This window comes from Carassius carassius, chromosome 3, assembly GCF_963082965.1.
Source record: "Carassius carassius chromosome 3, fCarCar2.1, whole genome shotgun sequence".
NCBI lineage: Eukaryota > Metazoa > Chordata > Actinopteri > Cypriniformes > Cyprinidae > Carassius > Carassius carassius.
Window position 1 is genome coordinate 12,360,001 of NC_081757.1, and position 26,924 is coordinate 12,386,924.

The following is a 26,924-nucleotide window of genomic DNA, read 5'->3' on the forward strand; positions in this document are numbered from 1 at the left end:
AACAAAGGTGAACTTAATTTAAGGTATATCGTCTAAAAACAGGCCTTGTCCGATGTCTTATGCAATTTTGCTTCTTGAGTAAATCCTATTTTAAGATATTTTCCAACATTTTTGCTTTGTATTTTGTTTTGATGAATGAAGATTTGCAGGTATAAGTACAGTATGCAAATCAGCAAATGTTAATTTCAGATTCCATTACACACATACAGTTAAACACCCACATGCATACACACACACACACACACACACGACACACAAAGTGATTTGTCACTGTCATCAGTGAAGCTTGATGGTGAGGGAGAGAAATTCTACCGCACATTGCAGACAGCTGTCAGAACATATCAATTTCTTTCTCATTCCTTGTTGACCCTCATTATAACCACTCTGTTTATGTCATTATCTGCCAATCTGATGGGAACTGACACCCTTGATTGCTAACATTAGGCACTTCGCTTTGTGCTAGTGTGCATTTATGTATTTTAGTTTTAGAAGGGAATTCACGAATGTGTGCAAATAAGCAATGCTTTTTCTGTATCTTGAGGTTTGAGTAAGTGTGTGAGTTACCAAATAGGTGTCTGTATTTCTGAATGAGTGTGTGTTTGTGGGCTTGTATCTTCGTGCCCATGTGCATGTGTGATAAAAATGGTGTCAGTGTTGGCAGTCCACACTGTGATATTTCGCAGGTTTAAATAGGAAAGTAGAGATTCTGAGTTTTTTGCAGCTAGGCACTGGAATATCCAACCGAGCGAGAGAGGGAGAAAGAGACACTAGTATAATCCTCCCAAAAAGACAAGCTTAGAGCAACATGAATCTCTGTGTTGGTCCAGGCTGGTTGGTACTATTGGTTAGAAATATTTTGTAACTGTATGTCTGTCTTTCTGTCCCTTCATCTGTCTTTTAGAGCTGCTTGATTTATCGTTAAAAGATCATGATACATTGAAACATAGACACAATCTTATTCCTAAATGACAATAATTCAGATATGTCTATTACACCTATTTCACATCGCAAGTGACAGCATAGTGTGAGCAGCATTTGTTTTGTTGCTGCTTATGTTAATGAAAGAGATTTTTCCATCACCCTTCAGATGTGAACAGTTATTCATTAATATAGGTAAAGACAAACTATTAGGGCTGTGAATCTTTGTGTAGGCAGCAATTCGATTCACGATTCATAGGTTTTCGATTCCATTCAAGAACGATTTTTGCAAATTTAGAACGATTCAATTCGATTCGATTCACAAATAAATTCGATTAGATTATAACCATTTGAGTCTGCATTGTTTAAGTGCAGTCACAGGATTATTTAACTGCTTCCCCTAAATTCTTTAAATGCTTAGTCAGAGGGCAAATTACACAGCAGCCTTTATGGTTAGAGAACCATAGGTTAGAAAAAAAAAACAACAAAAAAACTTTTGTCCATTGTTAGATGCTAGTTTAATGATGCTATGACATGACATGGCATATGTAAAAATATATGTAAGCCAAGATTTAAAAAAGAGCTTTAAATGTATTATGTATAAGCTAACATTTTGTAACATCAGGGGCATTGCCATCATTTCAGAAGTGACATAAAATGTCAAATACAATCATTTTATGTATGTAGCTTATGCATTATCATATTTTTTTTTTACAAGGAATTATCTGCTGTTATATTACTATTTGCTGTAAGAAATCAAATATAGCCTACTGCTCGACAATAATATTTTTTTTTCCTAAAGGCAATTTTATGATTGTTGTATATTCTACATTTAATTAGCTATTATTGTAATTTTCTGCACAGAATAAGGTAGAAAATATACTTTATAGTTTATGTACTGTAATAAATGATGTCAATTAGCACTGCATCATTCATAAATTATATTTATTTATTGTGGGGGTTTTTTCTTAGCGTTTCATCAGTTCATTCTGCTTTTATTCGGTTTAGCTGCAGATAAAGACTGGCACTTGTATGAGAGTGAGATCAATTCTCTTTCAGTGTGAAAATTTCTTCAACACATTTTCATAAAAATAAATGCTATAGTAGCCATTTAATTTTTCCTCTCCATCGGCGAATGATGATTCTGAGAGAAAACGCACCCGTTGTCTGTTTGCTAAAGCAATGAATGCTAATTTAATGCATCTGATTATCAGACAAACCTTGAGCTCTTATTTCAAGTCGTTGTTAATGCTGTGGTTATTTTAACAGTTTCCTTCGTGCATTCAGTTCATCAGCATTGTTAAAACACATTTATCATTCAGTGGAACTGTGCATATTATTTAGACTAGGGCTGCACGGTACTGGGAAAAAATGACATTGCGATATTTTATTTTTCTGCAATATATATTGCGATTATGAAATCTAATCTATTTTTTTCTTACAAACAAAAATGGGGAGAGCACACTTACATTCTCATTTTAAATGATTTAAACATCAGAGTATTATTTAAATTAGAGTGAATTATTTGTTGGTAACTTTAGGATATGGTTTGAATTGTTAACATATTAACTAACATTAACTTACCACAAGCAATAATTTTGTTACTATATTTATTAATCTTTGTTTATCTCAGTTTATAAAAACACAGCTGTCCATTGTTTGGTAATGTTACTTCACAGTGCATTAACTATGTTAATAAATACTGTACAACTTTTGATTTCAACAATGAAGGCTATAGCCTAAATGTTGAAATTAACAATGTTGTAGAAGTGCAGTTTAGTAATAGTAAATTAAAAATAATCTAGTTAAATAGTTTAATAAATAGAACATTATTGTAAAGTGTTACAGATTTTTATTATACACCAATTCAGACGTCTCATGAGTTCAGTGTTAGACAGGTCAGTTGTTTAAACCATTCATTAAATTGAATCGGTTCAAAGGAATTGTTAGTTCACGAATCAGACGTGCACACCACGTGCTGTGTAATTATCTCTGCAGTTTAGGATATCGCACAAGATTTGACAACACAGAAAACATTTCATCACTGGATAGTTTTATAAAAAAAATTTTTTTTCAACACCATCGTGTCAATTGATTTTGATTAATATGTGCGAGGGAGAGAGAGCAAGACAGAGCTCGTGTTGTTTGAAGATTGTGAGCATGCGCGCTAGGGATGGGACGATAACCGGTTTTATTGATAACCGTGATAAAATGTGCTGAAGGTTAGTAATATCGTTTAAAAATGAATTATCATTAAAACCGTGTTTGATTATCGCGGTTTTAATAACTCACTATTAAATCATGTCCAGCCAGCAACAGTCTGACGCAAGCGCAGCGCACAATGTTTTTTTTGTTTTTTTTTCGAGAAGGAATGGCGAAAGTCAGTGACTTTTCTATGCTTTTCTATGCTTCTACACTTTTCATTGTAAGGAAGGAAATGCCACAGAATTTAATCTTTCTTTAAATTAAGTGCATAGAGTTGCTTGTTTTATTAGTTGTTTGTTGATTATTAAATATAAAACTTGCTGAAATGTTTTCAGTGTGAGCATCAACTATTTTTGAACACTTTCATCTCGTTTCAACAAAACCGTGATAATATTGATAATCGTGATAATTTTAGTCACTATAATCGTGATATTAAATTTTCATACCGTCCCATCCCTAATGCGCGCGCGGCCGGGGCTCTCGCTCTCACTCTCTCTCTCTCTCTCTCTCTCTCTCTCTCTCTCTCTCTGCTCGTTCTTATATGCACTCTGTTAAACTGACAGGACTTAAAAACACATGCAAATGATAAACTTTCACTCTATGATGGTTAAGCCGTGCAATTAATCCGTGAATCACATTCGTCAAGGGGCGGGGAGCAGCTGGCCCGTACGGTTAATGAATAACGTATCAACTACGACAGCCTACATCGCACATCCTGCGATGTGACAATCGCTGATTCGTACATCGCGATATCGATGCTTAAACGACACATCGTGCAGCCCTAATTTAGACACATTTCTGCTCCGTTCATGAAATAAATACGCAGCTTTCGACTGCTCAGGTAATTGCATTGGTTTGAAGCAGAGAGCCATTGACAAACTACAGAAAAGTAAAACTACTTACTTTAGTATTACTGGCCACGAGTTCTGAGGAGAAATCACACAACTGCTGCGTCAGAGATGAACGGAGCGGGAGCAAAATTCTGTGACAGTCTCGGGCGGCAATAGTGGAGCGCGTGAAGGATAGATGCGAGACACGAACACTGTTCAAGGTCTCCATTAATTTGTGCTTGTAGTAATTTAACGTGTATATATTTTGAAAGCATTGAATCGCTATAGAAATCACGATGCATTAGATTCCTTGCGTTTTAAATCGATAACTGTCCGAGATCTGTGATTCACGATTCAAAAATCATGTTTTTAAGATCGATGCACATGAATCATCAGGGCCTGTAATCGATGCATCGAGAAAACGAGTAAATCGTTACACCCCTACAAACTATGCACTGTTCACACTCCGCTTTTGCTTGCGATGTGAAGTAGGCATTAAGCCAAAGACTTAATATAGCAAACCTTTGATAGTCAGATCATAACAATGCATTATTCACATCTGCACTTTGGTTAGAGCGGTTATGATGTATTTAAGGTGTGTACTGTCATACCCATTTATTGAATACAGCACAAACATTTTAATATGATTGTTTGCTACAATGATGAGCTTAATCGCATTATTTGGATTGAAGTATTGCATTTACATGAGGTAACGTTTATTATTATTATTTAATATTGACAAAATACCATTATAATTGTATTATGAGGGTACATGTAAACTCACTTGTAACGATTAAATCTTCATAATCATCGGGAAGAAGGAGGCGGGAACCGGCGGACAATCAAACAGAAACTTTAATTACAAAATAAGGACAAAACAGCCCCTCACGGACGACTGACGCGCACAAATAAAAACCAAACACAAACTAAAATCCAGGACTGGTCCTCTCTCGTCCGTCACTGTCGTCGCTCCGGTTTTATATCCCTCAATCTCCTCTGTGGGACTCGAGACCGGTGGGTCGAGCAGGTGTCGATCATTTCCAATCGCTCCACTGGCCAAATCACTCAATGACTCCTTTTATACAAATTATATTTTTGTGAATAATTTCAAATGTTTATATATATATATATATATATATATATATATATATATATATATATATATATATATATATATATATATATATATATATATATATATATACTAGGGGTGTGCAGCGAAGCCAGTATTTGTATCTGTATTTTTATCTGTATCAATCACAAAATTATTCGGATCTGTATTGGGCTAAAAAACGGAAGTAGGCGGAGCTTGAACCAGAATTTCGTACAGTATTTGATTTATAGTTTTACTTCTTTTTTGCATAGTTATCACTGAACAAATATGCAGTGTTTAACTATATATATTATATATATATATATATATATATATATATATATATATATATATATATATATATATATATATATATATATTATGATTATAACATTTAGCCTATTTTAACATCTTCTAACAGTCGGTGCCGATTTCATTGTATAGGCAGTGCTTCGAGATTTAGTGCGGTTGTGCTTCGAGCAATGTGAGCAATGTTTCACTTAAGTAATTTGCAGGTCTGGAAAAACTATGGGGAAAATAAAGAGAACAGAGTGTGGAAAACTATTTCTGTATATCTGTATCTGTAATGTATCTGTATTTATGTTGATTATTAGCCTATACTCTTGACAGAGAGCTCGTTTGGTTTTTGAGAGATGGAGACGCGCAGAGACGGCAACGCGGCTGTTTGATTGGCAATCGTGTATCATACCATACTCTATAAGGTTTAAATAGTAGAACAAATAGTAGAACGTGTATGAGGTAATATTTTAGGTAATATCAGCCCTACTCTTGCCAAGCTCTGATTTCTGAGAGACGTACGGTGTGGCAACAGCAATGTCGTGTTTGATTTGCGCTCTTTTCATTCATAAAGTCTACGTTCATTCACTTCACACTCATTGAGTGAATTCAGAGGTTTGTGTAAAATATTGTGCTGATCCCCTGGCTCATCTGTAAATCTAGTAAACACCAGACTGTGCTGCAGCCTCAGCCAAATATTCTGCAGAATTATTCGTTATCCGTTATTCATTTTTGAAGCCATTATTCGTGCCTTTCCGAATAAGGTATTCGGCTTCGGGCACACCCCTAATATACACACACATGTATATGAACAATCTGTCAAAACCCATCTATCTTTTTTGTTCTATTTATCATTCTATCATTCATTCTATCATTATCTATTGCTCTGTATGACATTTTATCCATTTGTCTAAATATTTATGAAAATGCAAGCATCTGATTATGTTTGTTTGTGTTTCATAATGTCTTCAAGCAAATGAGTGAATGCCTGTGGTGTTGTGAACCTAAACTGCTGTAAAAAAAAATAAAAAATAAAATAAAATTAACGTTTTCTTTGTTGTCTGATAACATCCAGAGATTAGCCAAATCAACATGGATAGAAGAATTCTTGACTTCTTTATGGTGTTTGTAACTGTTTGTAATCTCAATACTCTGATTGATTGTAAAATGTGTTCCTATCAAATGTTAAAGCCAACACCATGTTTGTGCTTTACAGATTACAGTGCACAAATCCTTTTCCACACCACCCTTGATCTGTCACTTTTCTTCTCTCCGCATGACCCACCAGCCACAGAGGAAGCCCTCTATTGCCATTTAATTAACACCGCTTTCGGCTCCACAATAACAGGTGGCAGAAATGCATAAGGAGGTCTTCAGTGAATGTGTCATAGCTGATTAAAGGGAACGAGAGGAGGGACATGCAGAGCACAAAGACTTTACCAAAGACCTCCCCCCTCACAGGACCTGAAAGAACACAATGAGTCATAGACATGATCAACACAGCAGCACTGTCTGATGCATATATGCACTATTTATATACAGTTTTGCTCATATTTTAGATTTAGTGACCAGTAAATAGAGAGTGACGCCTGTTGCACATGTTTTTTGTGAGGTTTCCCCATTAATCTTGTTTTGTCTTCCTGCAGCACCTTGGATGATGAGGGCACGAACCTGCGACAACAGAAGCTGGATAGACAGGTGAGTCTTCCTTTGGTTTCGTTTCAGCACTGTGTACAGATGGTTCTGCTCAAAGGAAATGGGATAAATCAAATAGAATGAACAAAAGAAAAAACAGGCAGAAACAGAACAATGAGAGAGAAACCATTCATTGAGGAGTCGCATCACCGAAACACATTCTCAAGACAGTTTAAATAAAATGTCTTTGCTAAGATTTCATATGCCAGCAGTCCCTTTGCCTTACGTTATGAGCTGTTACTTCAAAAGAACTGTATGGAAACAGATTAGACTCAATACACGATGCACACATTTGTATCCCAATTCACATGCATGAAACCCACAAAACCACATGCATGAAATCACAAAAACCAATTCATGTGCACAAAATAAAAACAAATATTCATAAAATATGTTTCAGAAATGCAAAACACAATTGACGGATGTAAAACTGTGTACAACTTTTTTTAATGTTTAAAATTCACAAGTTCATCATGGCTTGTGAATGTGTGAATCGCCTTGGATTTGTGTATGTATTTGTGGGGAAGTCGTGGCCTAGTGGTTAGAGAGTTTAACTCCTAACTCTAAGGTTGTGGGTATGAATCTCAAGCCTGCAATACCATGACTGAGGTGCCCTTGAGCAAGGCATCGAACCCCCAAATGCTCCCTGGGCGCCGCAGCATAAATGGCTGCCCACTGCTCCGGGTGTGTGTTCACGGTGTGTGTTCACGGTGTGTGTTCACGGTGTGTGTGCAATTAGTGGAATGGGTGTGTGTGCAATTGGGTTAAATGCAGAGCACAAATCCTGAGTATTGGTCACCATACTTGGCTGTATGTCACGTATGAGACTTTCCTTGCCAGTGAACTCCTTCCATGCGAGACACTTGTACTCTTTAGCATATCAGATTTGAGCCTGTCGATCGACCAATCATAACCCCCTGTGGGCGTGCCTACCTGGATGTTTCGTCATCTGCATGAGACCACAGTTAAAGTCACGGTTCAGCAGAGTAGAGTTTTGTGCAGTTGGTCGTTTCATTTCAGTTAATTAGCCTTGTAAAGGTGTATTGTTTTATCTTTTCATGTAAAATCGGTCATTTAGATACACTTTAAGCAGTGTGTAACAATGTTCTTTCGTGGGAAGGAGGAGGCGGGAACTGGCGGACAATCAAATGAAGCTTTTAATAATAAAATAAAGACAAAACTGCGCGGCAGCCCCTCGCGGACGACTGCCGTGCACAAACAAAACAAAAACACAAACTAAAATCCAGGCCTGGTCCTCTCTCGTCCTTCACTGTCGTCGCTCCTATTTTATATCCTTCCAATCTCCTCCGTGGGACTCAAGACCTTTAGTGAGGGGCGCAGGTGTCACTCATTTCCAATCACTCCACCGGCCTCACTTTGTTCCCATGGCTCTCGCCCCAGCCCCACTCGTCACACAGTGTAAGCCAGCAGCTTCTATTTAGTTCTGTTCTGTTTAGTGTGTTATGATTTAATATTGATAGATTTTTATGTTTATTTAACATGTTAACCCGTACCTGGACGCCAGTGCATGGATTGCTCTTTGTCTGCATGTGTCAATGTTTACGAATGGATTAAATGAAAAGGGACCAAATTAATCTTGACAAACTATGTATCATTCTAAAGATCTAAGCCTCAAGCATCAACAATAGATCACTGTTTTTCAAAAGCTTATAAAGAATGTATTTGCTAAATTTAAGCAGTACACATAAAAACATGCATAATCAAAACACAGTACATACCAGATTCATCTTATTAAAGGAACACTCCACTATTTTTTCAAAATAGGCTAATATTCCAACTCCCGGAGATCTAAACAGTTGAGTTTTCACTGTTTTTGAATCCATTCAGCCAATATCCGGGTCTGGCGGTAGCACTTTTAGCTTAGCTTAGCATAGATCATTGAATCTGATTAGACTGTTAGCATCTCGCTCAAGTCAAGTCAAGTCTGCTTTATTGTCAATTCTTCCACATGTACAGTACAGTACATACAGAGAAGTGAAATTGCGTTACTCTCAGACCATTGGTGCATACAGATAAAAATAACAGTAGAACATTCAATACAGATAAAATATAAAGTACAACTATACAAATATACATATAGATCATGTAAAAAGAAAGACAGGTTCAGAGTTCAGTGGTGCATGGGGAAAATGAAAGTTGAGTTTTGAGCTCAAATGATTGAAAAACGTTTTTAAAGCTGGTGTTATAGCTGTTAGCTTTCTGAAATGATCTGCGTCGCCGATGCTCTCCAGACGCGGATAAACTCTGCCTTTGTTCATAACCTCTCCTCTAGCCCCAGCTGGCCTGCTTTGGCCCAAGGTTTTTGTCGGCCCAAAAAACCCTGGCTGTTGGCCGACAGTGGAAACACGACTAGTGAGTTCCGCTGCACAGTCTCTCAGTACGTACATCCCCATGAATGTTGTGAGGACCCGGAGCTCTGCGTGCATAGATCCTCCTGAAGGATCTCCTCACTCTGTCTGGGGTCACCATCATCACCTGGTCACCAGGAGGAGGTGGAGTCTTTTGTGCAGTGGTGCTGTTTTGTGCCTCAAAGTGAGCAAAGAAGGTGTTCAGCTTGTTTAGCAGGGAGAAAGTTTTGTCACAGGTCCGCGATGGGGTCTTGTAGTCCGTAATGGTCTGTATGTACAGCATAAATAAGCTCTTTTGCACTACAATAATTATATCTGCACTGTTTACTTCACTGGTTTGCACTCTTATCTGCCATGTGCCTTTTGCTGCTTTACTTATCTTTCTTTTTAACATTACCTATTTGTATAGTTGTACTTTATATTTTATTATTTTATTATCTGTATTTAATGTTCTACTGTTAGTGTTATCTGTATGCACCAAGGGTCTGAGAGTAATGCAATTTCAATTCTCTGTGTACTGTGCTGTACATGTGGAAGAATTCACAATAAAGCAGACTTGACTTGACTTATCCTATGCCACAGGCTCAGAGTGTTTCTGCTGTCGCTGAATTGATGGGCTATCCTCCTGGAGTACTGTCTCTTAGCCTCTCTGATGCCGCGGGATAGGTTGGCTCTAGCTGTCCTCAGGCACACCTCAACTCCGAACAGCAGTGTTCCATGTCTTCAGGTGTCTGTAGACCTGGTTTGGCAATTTTAACAAGCAGCCTGTGTGCAGGCATTAGCATGACAGTGATGTGGTCTGAGGCAGCAAGGTCGGGGAGGGGGAGGGTTTTGTGAGCTCCTCTCTGTGTGGTGTAAACAAAGTCCAAAGTGTTTTTATCTTGTGTTGGAAAGTTAATGTGTATGTGTATTTTTGGAAACACACTCTATAAGTCTGCATGGTTGAAATCCCCAGCTAAGGATCAGGGTGGGCTGTCTGCTGCTCACTGATGTGCTGGTACAGTTCATTTAGTACCTCATTCCTGTTGTTGTTGTTGGAGCAGGGAGGGATGTATACAGCCACGAGCAGTATGGTTGAATATTCCCTCAGTAGATAGAACAACCGGCACTTAATAATCATAAATTCAGTGTTTGCAGATCACACCACACATTGCGGCACCACACATCGATGATGTAAACACAAAGCCCGCCACCACGTTAATTACCTCTCTCCACTTGATAGCATGTCAGCTGATCGAGCTGAATAATGCAGTCTGGAACGCTGTTGCTGAGCCATGTTTCGTGAACATAAAAACACCGCAGTCTCTTACAGTCCTCTGAATTGAGCATAGTAATGGGATGTTGTCCAGTTTATTGTCCAAAGAGCATACGTTAACCAGTACGATGGTGGGGACAGCTGGCTTGTGTGGGTTAGCTGTTAGTCTAGCCCGGATACCTCCGTGTTTACCCTTTTTCTGCTTCCTCTTACCCCACTTGTGGCGCCTCCACTGTGGGCGAGAGGCAGCAGTGCGGTTCAGTGATGGTGAAGCCATCAGGAGCAGACCGAGATCCCGCAGTCCTTTGGCGTGCACAGAGTTTGAAAAAATTTTGTTTCTGTCGACATCAAGCAGGAACTCATGACTGTATGTTGCAATTTTCTGGGCTGGTATGGCTAGGAACTATACTCTCAACCTGGTGTAATAATCAAGGAACCACCATGGGTGCAGCAGGTGCAGTGATATTACGCAGCACCTGAAAATAGTCCCCAGCAACTCTGCTATTGCTGCAAACTACAAACTAGCTGGGGTCTATTTTCAGGTGCTGCATAATATCACTGCAATTATTACGCTTGAATGAGAGTATAGTTCCTAGCCATATCAGCCTAGAAAATCACAACTTTTCATTTATTGAGTGAGATGCTAATGGTCTAATCAGATTCAATGATCTATGCTAAACTAAGCTAAAAGTGCTACCACCAGACCCGGAGATTGGCTGAATGGTTTAAAAAACGGTCAAACACAACTGTTTAACTCTACGGGAGTTGGAAAATCAGCCTATTTTAAAAAAAAAAAACTGTTTTCCTTTAACATGTCATAAATGGATCCATAGCTGTAAATCCCAGTTTAGTTAGAAAGGTAAGGGTCCACTGAAGACATCCCATAGAGCACTTTTAGTCCAGTGAATCAATAACGTTGTAATATGGATGGTAATTCCTTTCCTTTGTTTACGTCTCATTTCTTCAGGGACAGTATCCGTTGTATCCATTATGGAATAACTATATATATATATAGAATACTTAAGTATTCTAATTTGTTGAGATAGTGAATTGGTGGGTTTTTGTTTTGTTGAGGCTTAATTAGTCTTGTGGTTTGCACTGGATATGCTGATAATGCTGTGTTATTTGGGCATTGCGCAGTAGACACTAAGAACAACAGATGGGTTCCTTGGAAACCCTCACAGTTTTGGGCAGTCCATGTTAGTTAATCTGCGAGGTAGTTATTCTTTGCCACAAGCATGTAATTTTTCACTAATTTCTTTAGAAATATTTTTTCAACAAAATGTGAGACAAGGCATGATGAACATAATAAAGCATCAAGTACAGAGAGTTGTAAACGCTGAGCTATGTGAAACCCCCTTAAGGGATTTATTTTGCAATAATGACTGGCTGTTCGTACATTATCCTGCTCATCAACTCTCTGTACTTGATGCTTTATTATGTTCATCATGCCTTGTCTCACATTTTGTCAAAAAAATATTGGGAAGTCGTGGCCTAATGGTTAGAGAGTCGGACTCCCAATCGAAGGGTTGTGAGTTCGAGTCCCGGGCCGGCAGGAATTGTAGGTGGTGGGAGTGCATGTACAGTTCTTTCTCCACCTTCAATACCACGACTTAGGTGCCCTTGAGCAAGGCATCGAACCCCCAACTGCTCCCCGGGCGCTGCAGCATAAATTGCTGCCCACTGCTCTGGGTGTGTGCTCACAGTGTGTGTGTGTGTGTTCACTGCTCTGTGTGTGTGCACTTCGGATGGGTTAAATGCAGAGCACAAATTCTGAGTATGGGTCACCATACTTGGCTGAATGTCACTTCACTCACTTATTATACACCTTTACAGATATTTAGCAAAATAAATAAATACTTGGACATAACATTTTTAATAAAGTTGAAAGTACTGTAATATCTGTATTAGTTTGAATAATAAGGAAAATAGTCCATTACAACATAAAGTAGAAGAAAGCCTGGCAACAAAACAAACACTGCAACAATACTGCAATTATATTTTTTTATTCTTACTACATACACTAACTTTCATACGTTTTGGGTGAGTAAGATTTTTTTAATGTTTTGAAAGATGTTTCTTTTATAATTTATAAAAGTAAAGTAATATTGTGAAATTGTTTGCAATTTAGTTAATATAATATTATTATCATATAATTATAATTATATTAATTATAATTAATAATATTATTATTATTATTATTAAAATAACTCCATAATGCCAGTCTTCCGTGTCATGTGATCCTTCAGAAAAAAATATAATATGCTGATTTGGTTCTAAAGAAACATTTACTGTTATTTTCCAATGTTTAAATTTTTTTTATTTATTTTAAGTCAGCGTAGATAGCCTTTCAGACAGCCCCGTTGTGCTACAGGTGTCCTGAGTTCGAATCCCGACAAGAGGACCTTTCTCGATCCCACCCCTATCTCTCTCCCACTTTGCTTCCTGTCAGTTCTGATCTGTCCTATCATAATTAAGGCAAAAATGCCAAAAATAATTTAACATTATTCTAAATCAATCTTGAAAACTTGTGACATCCACTGGAATACTTGCAACCAGCAGTATCGAGATCAAGGTGTCAGGGTTATTCTTACAGATTTGATTGGTTAATTCTCAATTTTCAGACTGATATAAAAAGATTCAGTGACGCATTCTCAAAGTATCAGAACTTCAGAGCTGGGACAGATTTAGGGTGTTAGAGGACATAGAAAGAGCATCTGTTTCACCATTGAAGCCTCTTTTTTTTTGAGAAAACTGACATCTCAGAAAATTTTGTCTGTCAAAGACCTTCCTCTCTTTACCTGTCCATAATGTCTAGCGGTGGGCTGTAGATTGGAGATAGGATTTTTTAATGAACTGCAAACATTAGGAACGCAACCCTCAACCTTCCTCGCCTCTGCATTGAGGGGGTTTGGTGGATATCTCCTCGAGGGTGCTTTGCATCTGTTTGTCTGCTGTTGTGCTGTAAACACCAGTGGTTCCTACAGCTGGATAGGGAGACAAGCATAATTTGCTCCAAATCTTGACTCAAGCCAATAGGTTTAGCTCACAGTGCTCGGCTGCTCTTTAATGTACCTCCCACACTCTTCAAAAGACCATGAGACCAAGTAACCATGTTTATTGCCTGTCTGCTTTGCATAATAACTTTGGAGGAGCTGAGTCTGAAATTGTTGAGCATCACCTTAGCCATCGTCTTTGTGCTCTATATGGCCTCAGATGTCTTTGACCACTGCATTTCAATGAATTTTAAGGTGCTGCATGAGTGCGTGTTCCGAACCATCTGTTTCGATGATACTGAAAATGTTATGGCTTGTTTGGCAGAGCTGTTTAGCATTAGCTCTGAGAACAGAGGCGAGCACAGACGGTGAACGTGTTTAGGCAATGTGTTCGCAGATAAACAACTTTTATTAGAACATCAAAATGGAGATCTGTGTGCGCTGCACAAAGGCATGTTTCCCCAAGCAACAAGGTACCGCCAATAGAACGAGCTTTGTATAGAAACCCCTGAGGGAGATGAAATCGTGTAGGAACATCAAGCATTATTCAAAACGCATGAATTCATTGTCTCTGACTCTCTGTAAAAATGAAAAATTTTAGAGCCAAACCAAATCACAGGGTGTGTCAAATCAAAGGATTTGAACTCTTTTGTTTTAATGATATCTCTGTGATATTATGAAAAGGACTGTGTATTGACATAGATTGCGATGTGGTTTTGATTTGTTTGCAATTATCAGGTACAGTGCATATCAGTTTTTCTTAATAAAAAACAATCTTTCTCATTGCTGTGTATTACTATAATGTTAAAGGATAAGATGCTATTTATTTTTAGTTTAAGCACTCCAATAAAATGAGTCATTTAAATTGCATATAGTCCAGTTTTATATAAACTTTTTAAATTATATAATTGTTTCAACATACTACAATGTACATTTAAGCTCATTTTCATGAGTTTTAGCTAACAAGTATTTTTCCAAAATTGCAAATAACACTAATTAATTCAAACTTAATATTGCTTCCAATTTCTGAGTGAAATGTTTCTACACTGATTTTTTCAGTAAACAATAAATCAGACATTACTAACAAGTAAAAATCGAAAGAATGTTTAATGCAGTCAGTGTTTTTATTGATCAAACTAGTTATTTATTATTAGTATTTTTTCTAGTTCAGTAATGAGCAATATCCATGGAATAGCTTTCCTGAAGTTAAACCCATTTATCGTTTTTGTGATATTTTATTGTAGTTTGTCATCAAATTAACATAATGTGAAAGCTGAGACTTTGTTTCCTTTTCAAAAGTAGTTTTTTGTGATTATTGGATGGTGGACAGTTTTTTTTTCATGCATTCACAGACAACAGAACAGACAAAAAGGTCATTTTTGGAATTTAGAAAATTGATATTGGTTCATCAAAAAATCGATATGTCAATATTTTCGACACAGCCCTAATGGAAATTAAGAAAAGGCTTAATTAATAAATGTATTTTTATAGCAGCTAATGGTGCGTTTCTGCTTGCATAATCCGTGATAATAGGTTCCTTTGTAACTTAAGGATTTTCCATTGGCTCACCCACCAGCTAGCACAGGGGAGGGTGTTTTTCTGCCTGACTGGACATATCTGGTCTCAAGCCCACTACACGCTCAAGGATTCCTTTAATGTTTGATAGACTCCAGCACAGGGATCTCCCCAGAACTTTTGGCTATTGCTGTACATAACGTCAGGTTGGTGCGAAAGAGAGGAATGTTGTGTGGGAAAACCTATGCTGGGATGAACATGCAGTTGTGTGTGAAGGGAAGGCGTGTTGTAAAGGCTGGTTTTAGCTCTAGGACGCAGAAAGTTTTATAAAGAAGCAACACAGTCTGTGCACTGCAAGTGGTTCTTTATGTGGCTCTATTCCATTGTTGTTGAAGCTCAAAAGTTTTCAAGCTTTAAAAATAATTTTAGTGCTTGTCGTCGTCTTCTGACTTTGATGAACCTCATTCATTGATGTAGAGGAGAACAAGTGCTTAAAGAATTAAAAGTCTTCATTAGAGCAAATGTTTTAGAGTGACTTGTCAGTCTACTTGGGGTCAGTTAGAGCTCTTCAGAGATTTCTCAAGGGAAAATTATAGAATGGAAATGCTGTGAGTCAAGGAGCTGAGGGGTTGAGAAAGATCACGTATTTAGTTGCCCTACTTAGATATGTTAATGTTTTTGTAACATTATGTCTCTTATGTTCCCTGAGGTTTCATTTATTTGAACAGTAATATTGTGAAATATTATTACAATTTGAAGTAACTTAATATTTGAATATATATTAAAATGAAATTTATTCCTGTGATAGCAAAGCTACATTTTCAACAGTCATTACTCCAGTAGTGTCACATGATCCTGCAGAAATTTCTATATGATGATTGGATTCCTTAAATGGATACTCCTCCCCAAAATGAGCATTTTGTCATTAATAATGTAAAAGCTTTGTCTTCAGAACACAATTTAAGATATTTCAGATGAAAACCGGGAGGCTTGTGAATGTCCCATAGACTGGAGTGAACTGTGTTTTTTACTCTCTGCTGAATGTGATTGTCAGCCATGCCACAAGAATGTGCCGTTTCCTTTTTAAATCAGTGTGTAAATACACATAGAAAACTGCGCATCCTTGTGGCGCTGCTGACACAGAAGTGTGTATGCAGCATCCGCTATGGTGATGTGGAGAGAGACAGAGAAGACGAGTTGTTGTATAAAGTCATTGGGTCTCATTCATGAAACACGAGCAGAACGAATTTGTGTGTAAATCGTGTGTAAAGTGGTTCTGCCGTAAATTTTCAGATTCATTCAAATGTTCGTATTTTCCAAATGTTAGTTGGTACGAAAGAAATCTACACCTGCTCCCAGCCACGCGTAAATAGTGTTTAACATCCGAACCTTTTGCTAATTAATAAGGCTGCATTTTAATTCACCTTAATCGGGTACATATTTACATCATTTTGAAAAAATATATAATAATTACATATGGTTTTTCTTTTTACTTTTATTATAAGAGCTAGTAATAGTGTCTGCAAAGGAACACTTTAATCAAATAATACATTGCTTTCAATAGGGCTGGGCAAACTAATAGCCCCTTAATTGTTACGGAAATTGTTTCCTATAAAATGGCCAAAATCAGGTATAACAAGAAACATTTACGATCGCTGATATAGCGCTTTTGCTAGATTTGGCAGGTAGAGTGCTGCGCAAAAAGCGTATTTTCAGAGACCACGCAGACTTAATTGCCAAGAATGATGACTGGTTAATTAGTCTTTTCAGGCTACCCCGACCACTTCTTTTTCATTCGCTTTTGAGAATACATGTTGAAATCCTCCGTTTGGTGTCATAATATGATGCCCATATATAGTTGTCAGTCGGATTTAATGGGCAGGATTTATGGTAATTCAGAATGAGCGTGCACGCGTCTCCCATTTACGACTGATTGGAATTCATTAACACACACACACATTTCACTATCACATCTGACATTAATGAAGTATTTGTGAATCAGGAGACGAGTTTTCGGGAAGGTCTCTTTATGTGCAAATCACTCACATATTTACTCGTATATTTCCGAATGTTTCATGAATGAGACCCTTTACTTTTTGTTTTCTTTTCGTACAAAAAAGTATTGTCGTCGCTTCATAATGTTACATTGAACCACTGATGTAGGGCTGCACGATTAATTGAAATGGAATAGAAATCGTGATTCGACAGAAGCTGTGAATTTCATGAGTGTCTTTCAGAGAAGTCCGTTTTTTGATCAGCAGTAAATATCCATCCGAAGGCCAGAGGGCACTCTGGATATCGCTGAATAAACAGAAGATTTAACTGCTTTCATTGATTCAGCGTGACTAATAAACACACGACTACGACAATATATGGTTTATCAGAGTTCTTCTTATTATTATTTTATATTAAAATAAAGTATATTTATAATGCAGTTTACTATGCAGATTTACTGCTGATTACAGAACCGGCTTTACTAACAAAATGCACATTACAACGTATTCGATAGTCACAAGCCTCCTGGTTTTCATCAAAATATCTTAAATTGTATTCCGAAGCCAAACAAAGCTTTTACGGGTTTGGAATGACATGGGGGTAAGTGATTAATGACAAAATGTTCATTTTAGGGTGGAGTATCCCTTTAAGTACATTTTCTTATTATTATTATCAGTGTTAAAAACCAGTTACATAATATTATTATTCAATGTTGAGTAGAAAGTTCCATACCATTGAAATCTTTTGTCTTTACTGTCACTTTTGATCAGCTTTAAAGATGTGTGTGTGGTACACATTTTTATTTAATATGCATACAACTAATCCATCTTTTATTTTGTATATAATGGATATTCAAATTAATTACTATAATGCAGAATATTGTGATTTACATAAGGAGTGATATTATATCAAATTAATTACACAAGCATTCAGTATGATTAGGTTAGGTTTTCAGAACATGCTGCAGACGCTTTTCACATCCATGAACAGCAGTATCTTTCTGTGGTTAAGTTTTTGATATTGAAAGATTTGTATTATTTTTGTTCATGTTTTTTGCAAATAAACTCTTCAGAAGACTAAAATAAGCTGTGGCAGATGCACAGAAATACAGAAGCAGTGCCATGTACAATGAAGAACATTCAGTAATGAAAACCGTAGCTGTAATACCGCAGTAGAAGTTTTTTGTTGGCAGCTTTTTGTTATGCCTTGGGGATGCTTTTTTTTTCTTCTTTTTTTTGCAAGATGTGATTTAAAATCACATAACTACTAGAGGCATTTCTCTCATAAATAAATGTTTTGTTCCAGCTATTTGTTCCAACATTTTATTTTAGTATTTCTTTCATGTCAGACATTTGTATTCATAAAGAAAAAACGGATGGCGTTGTGTAGTCATTGATTGATATTCTCTTCAGTAATCGAACATTATTATTGTTTAATTGTATATTGTTTAATTATATATATCATAAAAGTACTATGAATCTCAAATCTGCTTTGAAATTCTGCACTGTAATGTACACTTACTGCACACTAAAGATCACATGCATGTATCTGTTAATGTGTGTTTGTAGCGAGCTTTATTGGAACAGAAGCAGAAAAAGAAACGTCAGGAGCCCCTGATGGTGCAGTCTAATCTGGATGGGCGCTCTCGAGTGCGCAGGACCCGGCAGTCGGAGGAACAGGCTCCCCTTGTGGAGAGCTACCTCAGCGGCAACAGCAGCATCATCTACCACGGTACAGAATACAGTTCAAAGCCACATAGCAAAAAAAACTTTCTCCTAATATATCAAATAACCATAAAGCCACAGAGACTCTAAGGTCACGTTCACTGTCGAGGGCATGAGATGTTATTCCAAGCAGTCATTATGCTGACATGCCAATATCGACCCAAGCTGCTCAAACAGAGAGGCTCACAAAGACTGGTGATTGAAAATGGAAATGCATGTTTGAAATGATTGTTCGGCAAACAATGCTGCCATTCTTCACAGTGCCAGCGGTACTGGCTTGAGTTACTCTATTGATCTCTGTCCCAGACTGCTCAGTGTTAGATAAACCCTTCCTACAATGTCAATGCAGACCTCAATCATCTATATTAAAACATTTGCTAGTGTCAGGGGTCTTTCCTCTGAGCTATGAGAATCCTTTTTATTTGTGAGCTAACATTTATTTTTAGCTGTTTGTGCTGCATTGTCATGCCATGTTTCTGTTTGGCATTATGGCTAAGCTGGAGGCAATGAATTAGCAGTGTGTTATAGATCTACATTATAGTGTTTAATGACTTCTCATGTACCTTGTTAGTTTAGAGCCCTTTTAAAGCCCTTTCCATCTTATTTTAGTATTGTTTATATAATACTATTGCATAGTTTATTAATACTTTGAATAATCTTATAATTCTAATATTTTATATAATCGATTTTAGTTGATATATTGAAGTATATTTTTGTTTAACTTGAATTATTTCAGTGTTGTAATTTTAATACTTGATGGAATACAGCTTAAACCTTGTTATTTCAGTTAGTTGTCAAGGCTTTTATTTCAGCTTTATTTGAATTACTAAAAACCATTTCAAACAGTTTTAGTTTTAACAGTGACAGCACAGCTGTGCTGTAAGCAGTCTTTGAATGCTTATTATGACATTGTTTACCAATGCCTTTGGCGAAGTTCTGACTGTCAGAAATTTAAAGTCAAATTCCTGATCCTACATCTAAAGATGAATCAGAGTTTTTCCTTAGTTTTTTACAAACTGAGGGACATTTTACAGTTTTTCAGTTTTCACAATGCCACACATACTGTCAATAGAATTTAACTGGTACTGAAACCAGAACATTCTCATAAATCATCATTCAGTTGATGCTGATGATCTGACACAGGTGCTGTGGGACTGTTATTTTCCTCACAGGCTTGTGTTGTGTTATGAAAGAGAGGAATGTCTGTTGATACTAGCGGTATACAGTATTATGAATAATTTACCCTGTTTCCCTCAGTGTTGTGATGTCTCATCAACAATAGAGCACCTTTTGGCTCTCATCCAGCATGAGCTGCAGTGAATTGTAACTGTAGTTGATTATGACATGCATGTTATTTTCTTCTTTGTACCTTTGTATTTGTCAACCCTATTGGATTATATGTTTGGCATATATACTGTATCTCAAGGTACATTTGCACAGAATATTTACATAGCTGCACAAAGGCGCATAAATGCACTAAATGTTATTGCATAAAATGATAATTGAATGAGATGAAATTGTGTGTGTGTGTGTGTATACAGTGTGTATATATATATATATATATATATATATATATGAAGACTGAAATTATAATTACATTGATTAAAATGTCATAAATTTGTTATATCCAGTTCCAGGAAAGCTGAATAACAGACCTTTTTTGTAATTATCAGGTTTGATCATTTGTATGGATTAGACACAATACATGGGAAATGCAAACACTAGTTTTAATTTAATGATATAATAATCATTTAGTATTTTTGATCAACTGTCTCACATTTTGTCTATATAATCTTGGAAAAAACTGACCTTAATAAGTATTTGCATTGTTAATTGTAAATTCTGTCTCACTTTGATGATAACTAGGCCCTGTAATTGAAATGACAACATCAATGTTTGAGAATTTTCTTTGTAGTATTGCGTCTTAACTCAGAATCGAGACAGACACAGAGCCTAAAGAGAGCATTGTAACGCCATTGTTTAACTCTGCATCACTCTCTCTTTTCAAAAAGCATGTCAGGTGTGGTTTCTTTCCATAACTAAACCATTGATCACCTTTCTCTCATTCTGCCAGGCTCGTCCCTTTATGCCTTTTAGTGTTAGTAACGTACTGTAGCTATCGACAAGTGTAAAACCGACAGTTATAGGCACTTTCATGAGTGTATAGACACAGATGAATCCTCCCAGATCTATTGTTTAAGAAAGCACAGCAGTCAAGGCCTTGAAGGACAGTTTAAAAAAGCAGACTGTGAGAAGAAAATGTTTTTTTTTTTAATTTCACAGTTGTTCTGACAGCCACTGAATCTCCTTTAATTAAAATTGCATCCAGGGAGCAGTGGGATATTTTTTTTTTTGTGCGTGTAGCCGTCGTCTGTGTGTATGCTGAAAACATAAGCTTTGTTTCTGCTTTGTCTCTTTGCTAACTCTTGTTCTTCTCCTCATTCACTTTAACCCTTTTCTTTATTTTCCTTTTTTGTTTGTTTTTGTATTCTCTTACACTATATTCTCTGCTCCTGCTGGCTCACCCCGCACTTACTTGTTTAGTACAAGAAGCGGAACAGGAAGAAGTTAAAGCCATAGCAGAGGTTCAGGCCCCTCGCTCGGCTAAAAAAACCAAGCCGCCTACCTCCACTCCTCAGACTGGCAGCGCCAAGAAGGAGAAAAAGGGCAAGCACAAAGGTCAGCTGAGCAACCTGTTAACCATCAGGCCCAGCATGTGCACGAAAATCTGTGTGTGTGAGTGTATCTGTGTGCGTAAAGGACGTTTGTGTCATCCAGTGATTCCGTTTGTGTCATGATCAGCATTTCCTGTGCTGTACAGAAGAAAAGATTGAGGATGTTCACATATGTCACAACAGCATGCAAAAAGATTTGTTTGTTCCTTCATGAGTGTACACTACTGTTCAAAAGTGTAGGATCAGTAAGATTGATTTATTTACTTACTGAAAGATTTTTATTTTTTATTTATTTACCAATTTGATCAAAAGTGACAGTAAAGACTACTATGCTACACACACACACACACACACAAATATATATCAAATAAATACTGTTCTTTGGAACTTTGTTCATAAAAAAATCCTGACAAAAAATATGGCTTTATGGATTCCAAAAAATTGTCAACAGCATTAGTAGTAAGTATTATTTTAAATTGTAACATTTTTCACAATTTTTACTCTATTTTTGATCAAATAAATGCAGCCTTGTTGAGCATAAGAGACTTCTTTCAAAACATTTAAATGGTTGTGTATTTCTTTCCATGGTTTTTACATTGATTTCACAATTGCCTTGTTGCCATGCACATAAAGTAAATGTGTCTTACCATGCAAGACAACAATGTCAATTAGCATTTGTATTATTTTTGCATTGCTTAATTGTTATACTACAATTTGACTCTGCCTTAAAGACATAGTTTACCCAAAACTGAAAATGTTGTCATCATTTACTTACCCTGAAGTCATTCCATACCTGTAAAACTTCTGTAAAACACAAAAAAGAAATGTTGAAAATCTTTCTCTTTCTCTTTCTATCTTTTTCTTTCTTTCTTTCTGTATGTTATTTTGTGTTCAGCAGAAGAGAGACAGTCCTACAGCTTTAAAACAAAGTTAATTTGCTTCCTAAGTGGAAAAGTGTAAATCAATATAAAGCATATAATTTAAGTCAAACAGCAGCTACTGTAATTTTCCATCTCTCATGTGGTGTGCTTGCTTAAACTACCACAGCTATATTCAATCTTTTCATGCCTTCATGTTCTCCATACTGTGTTTTTGTATTTAATTTCCACTCATCTAAATCCATCTCCCTGTGAGGGCATTGAGGATTTTCACCTCTTTTCTCTGTCAATGACAGTGTGGCACAGGGCATTAATGAACGTGCCCCTGGAGAGGAACCAAACCGCTGTTCTACTGCCAATCTTTTCTCAAGGAATAGCGAAATCCCCTCTAAAATACTGCTTAGGAGCAGCTGCTGTCTGCCTGCCAAGAGCAGCGCTGAGATGACATACTGCAGCCTTCATCGATACAAGACACAAACATTCATGAAATAGACAAATAGACGTATGGGCTCCATCCATCAGATGTGGCAGTAGTAATGCTTTTAGCTCAACGTCAGCACCATAATGATTCACACAAGGGAAAACTTTAATTTCTTGCTTTTCGTTTGCTGAAGGTATGACTTTTAGTGGAAAATATAGTACAAGTAGGAAATTATAAAATATTCTAATAAAAAAGGCATATGCACTTTGTTCAGTGTAGTTTTGACTTTATCAAGCTAAGTTTGACGGCCACTTTCTTTTGTTTTACAAATGTGATTTTACAACCACAACATTTGGCTGGAAACAAAAATCGATATGCCCAAAAATGAAAACCAGATTTTTTTGCTGCATGTCTGAAAGCTGCTTTTTCTTCACTTTATTACGGTGCTGCTAGTCGTCTTCTGAGCCTGCGACTACTGAACAATAATGATCTCCCCCATACTCGTGTAGTGGCCCTTGAAACAGGTTATGGTGCTTTATACGTGACATAATCAATAAAAACAGTTCTGTGACTCACAAATGAGGATTTCAAATCAGACTATATCATGCTATATCTGGACCCAAAGCTTTGAAAGGATAAGCTGATGCAAATGTCTTGCTCATTTTATGGAGACTATTCTTGATCGATCAATATTCTCTGTCTCTGGCTTTTTCTCTGATGATTACTTACCTTGTTAAGGAGCCTCATCACAGGTCACTTTAATTTCAGTGACAATCATAGTTTAAATGTAATGCTGATTTTTGTGCAATCACGAGCACTAATGCCTCTCGGCCATCTAGTCAGAGCTAATTCTCTGACATTGTTCAGCAGATGAATCCCTGGAGGGGACAAAGGGTCTCGATAGCTATAATGACTTGATTTGGTCTGGTTGGATGCATGGATGCAGGGTAGCTATAATCTGGACAGTTGATGTAGCTGTGCTTGTCTGGAACAACGTGTTCTTTCGCTGATAGTGACTAATTGGATGAAATACAAAACCCAGGCTGACATAAGAGGATCTGTAAATAGACAACAACAAATTCTTGAAACCCCAAGGGCGCTTAAAAGCAAAAGCACATGCAAAGTTCATTGAGAAGGTTATATATTGCATACACTACCAGCCAAGAGTTCAGATTCAGTTTTTTTTATGCTATTAAAAGAAGCGTCTTATGCTTACCAAGGCTGCGTTTAATTGATCAAAATACAGTAAAAGTAATATTGTGAAATATTATTACAATTAAAAAAAGAATTAGAAATAATTAAAAATTCTATTTGAATATATTTTAAAATGTTTTATTCCTGTGATGGCAAAGCTGAATTTTCAGCAGCCATTACTCAAGCCTTAAGTGTCACATGATCCTTCAGAACAAAGAGAGACAGAAATCAATACTTTAATCCAGCAGGGATGCATTAAATCGATAAAAAGTGACAGTAAATTTATACTGGTGCAAAACATTTCTATTTTTATTATATACTCTTATTTAAACTTTCTATTATTTAAAGAATCCTGAAAATATTAAGCTGCAAAAGTTGTTTTTAACATTGATTATGATCAGATCATGTGACATTGAAGACTAAAGTAATGTGACTTGCTGTCACAGGAATAAATTACATTGTAGAATATTTTCACAAAGTTTCTGCTGCATTTTTTTTAAACAAATAAATGCAACCTTGGTGAGCATAAGAGACTTTAGAAAACATTCAAAATAAATCTACATAATTAGATTCGGTATTGTTTGTGTCACAAAAAGGACCATCAAGTCTAATACTGCAGAGGGATTCATTCATTCATTGAATGTCTGTCTCCATATTTCCATGAAACGTCATTATTCTGTGACACCAACATGGATGCAGGCTGGTTGACAAAGTGGAGTTAACAGTGTTACTATGTTGTGGTGGTACCACAGGAATTGATGGGCCTGCTGCCTTCCAGGATGAGGGTCAGGAGCTGGGCAACCAGATTCAGATCCTGACAGTGGGCCACTCACCTGCCCAGGAGAGCGAGGCAGAGGGCCAGGGTGAGGCAGTTGGCAGCACACAATCACAGGGCAAACAGGACCTACGGGTCACCATGCTGAAGAAAGGTACACCAGCAAACGAGAGCGGAGAGAGAGACAGATGGAAAGACCCCTACGATCTTGCTGATTAAGCTATTCAGATTTGCAGAGTGTTCTTCAGTATTACTGATCGCCTAACATGCAAAACAACATCATGTACAGTATCATCATCTGGTGACTAACACTTTGAAATCTACTTACATGCTATAGCATTCAGATTCAGTGTCTGCCTCTCTCTCCTCCTTCTGTGACATATTTGGATTGGATCATGTCTTTACTGTCTGCATGACTTATTTGAGCTGGTTTGAGACAATCTGGACTGTGGATAATCATTTTGTCTTGTGCATCCCTTTTTCTTCTTATTTGTTGAACAGATTAAATGAGTGAAGTTTTTTTCTTTCTTTTGTTTATCCAAATGGACTTAGTTTGTTGCTTACGCTAAATTTCCTGCCGTATGCTCTTTTGGCATCAGAGTGCAGTTATTTGCAGTGTTATCTGCACTACATAATGCCTCTATGTTTCCTTTATGCCTGCTGCTGTTATCCTCATGTTCTGCTATCGACACACTATTTATTAACCCCCTTAATATTTTTCTTGTTCAAAGGAATCTCCAGTAGCATGAACTTTGATGAAGACGATGATGAAGATGATATGGTCAGCTCTAGTTCATCTCAGCTCAACAGCAACACAAGGCCTGGATCTGCCACCAGCAAAAAGTCCAGCAAGGTTGACTACTTTCTCTAATTAAGTTGATATTTCACTTTTACACAGTGTGCTCTATAGGTGCAGACAGGATGGATGGAAACAAATCATGGTTACCATTGTTACTTATTTGTTGCTATGGGGAGATTGAAGAGAAATACTGTATTTAATATACCATTCAAAAGTTTGGTGTCAGATTTTTTTTCCAAGAAGTTATTTAGCAAAGATGTCTTCCGCTTTTTCACTGGCCGGTGCAAGCCAGGGCTTACCGCGAGCCGGGCGGCGCTAATAACCTCGGACCTTGAGCACAGAGGCCAAAATCATGCTGCTTTTCCAGTGTTGGGCCAGTAGCCTCACGACACCCCTGTAAAACACACCCTAAACACCCCTTCACTGGACTACATTACACAATACAAAGTTCTACCAGTGAGAGGGAGATGAAATAAATAAATCACTAAACATTTATTTCTTATATCAGAAGCTGTTGTTTAGTTTTTATTTACAAACTTGGACACCACACGCTGCTTTTGATTGACCACAAACAGGAAATATAACTTAACTGCAGTATTTTTGATTCGTTAATGTCTCGCGGCCTTGTTGTGTTCTTTTTCTCTTTTTTTTTCTTTGAACGATTCAATTTTGGGCTAAAAGTGTGTTGTAACGCAAGTGTTACTGAACACGTACTGAGTAAAATATTACTGAAAATGTATAAGTAATGCCTTACAGTACTGCATTACAGCACAAAAGTAATCAGTTACTCCCTACACTGGTCACTGTTCCATACATCAGGGGGTCCTTGGCCTGCAAATGCTAAAAGATCCCTGGATTAGATGCATTTCTGCACCAATAAGATTCTGACTTACCCACCAAACCTACAGAAAAGTATAAATTTTTGACTGTATTTTTGTTGATTCCCCAGCTAGCAGTTTTGCATAGTGCTGGTAAAGGTCACTTCTTGTCCATTCCGGTCTATGCTGAGATGTTGAAATTGAAGGTTGGCTGCTATTTTGAGTGGTCTATGTGTGTTAGCTCCAAATGTGATGATCTCAGTGTCCAGTTGTGTTACCTGTACAGTGCTGACAAAATTAGTCTGTGTATTGTCATGCTAGGATGTATACTCTTGTGTCTATCTCGGCACAAAGCCTGCAATGCTGGAAATGGAGGGTCATAGTCCTGTTGTTTCCTATGGCAACAGTGAAATGATTACTTTCTTAAAATAACTTGATGGAAACCGTGCCTGTTTGAAACCCCTGCTCTTAC

General features: G+C 37.1%; 1 protein-coding gene across 3 annotated transcripts in view; it reads left to right on the plus strand.

Moving 5' to 3' along the window:
• The window catches only part of LOC132119472 (tubby protein homolog), a 101,081-nt gene that overhangs the window by 64,627 nt on the left and 9,530 nt on the right, over nt 1–26,924 (plus strand). For 2 of the 3 annotated variants that reach the window (XM_059529491.1, XM_059529499.1), the window contains exons 2-6: nt 6,990–7,041; nt 18,737–18,899; nt 21,437–21,571; nt 24,813–24,989; nt 25,567–25,688. In XM_059529491.1, coding sequence (XP_059385474.1) covers nt 6,990–7,041; nt 18,737–18,899; nt 21,437–21,571; nt 24,813–24,989; nt 25,567–25,688 — 649 coding nt within the window. The remainder of the gene's footprint in view (nt 1–6,989; nt 7,042–18,736; nt 18,900–21,436; nt 21,572–24,812; nt 24,990–25,566; nt 25,689–26,924) is intronic. The other variant, XM_059529508.1, reaches the window with a different exon arrangement.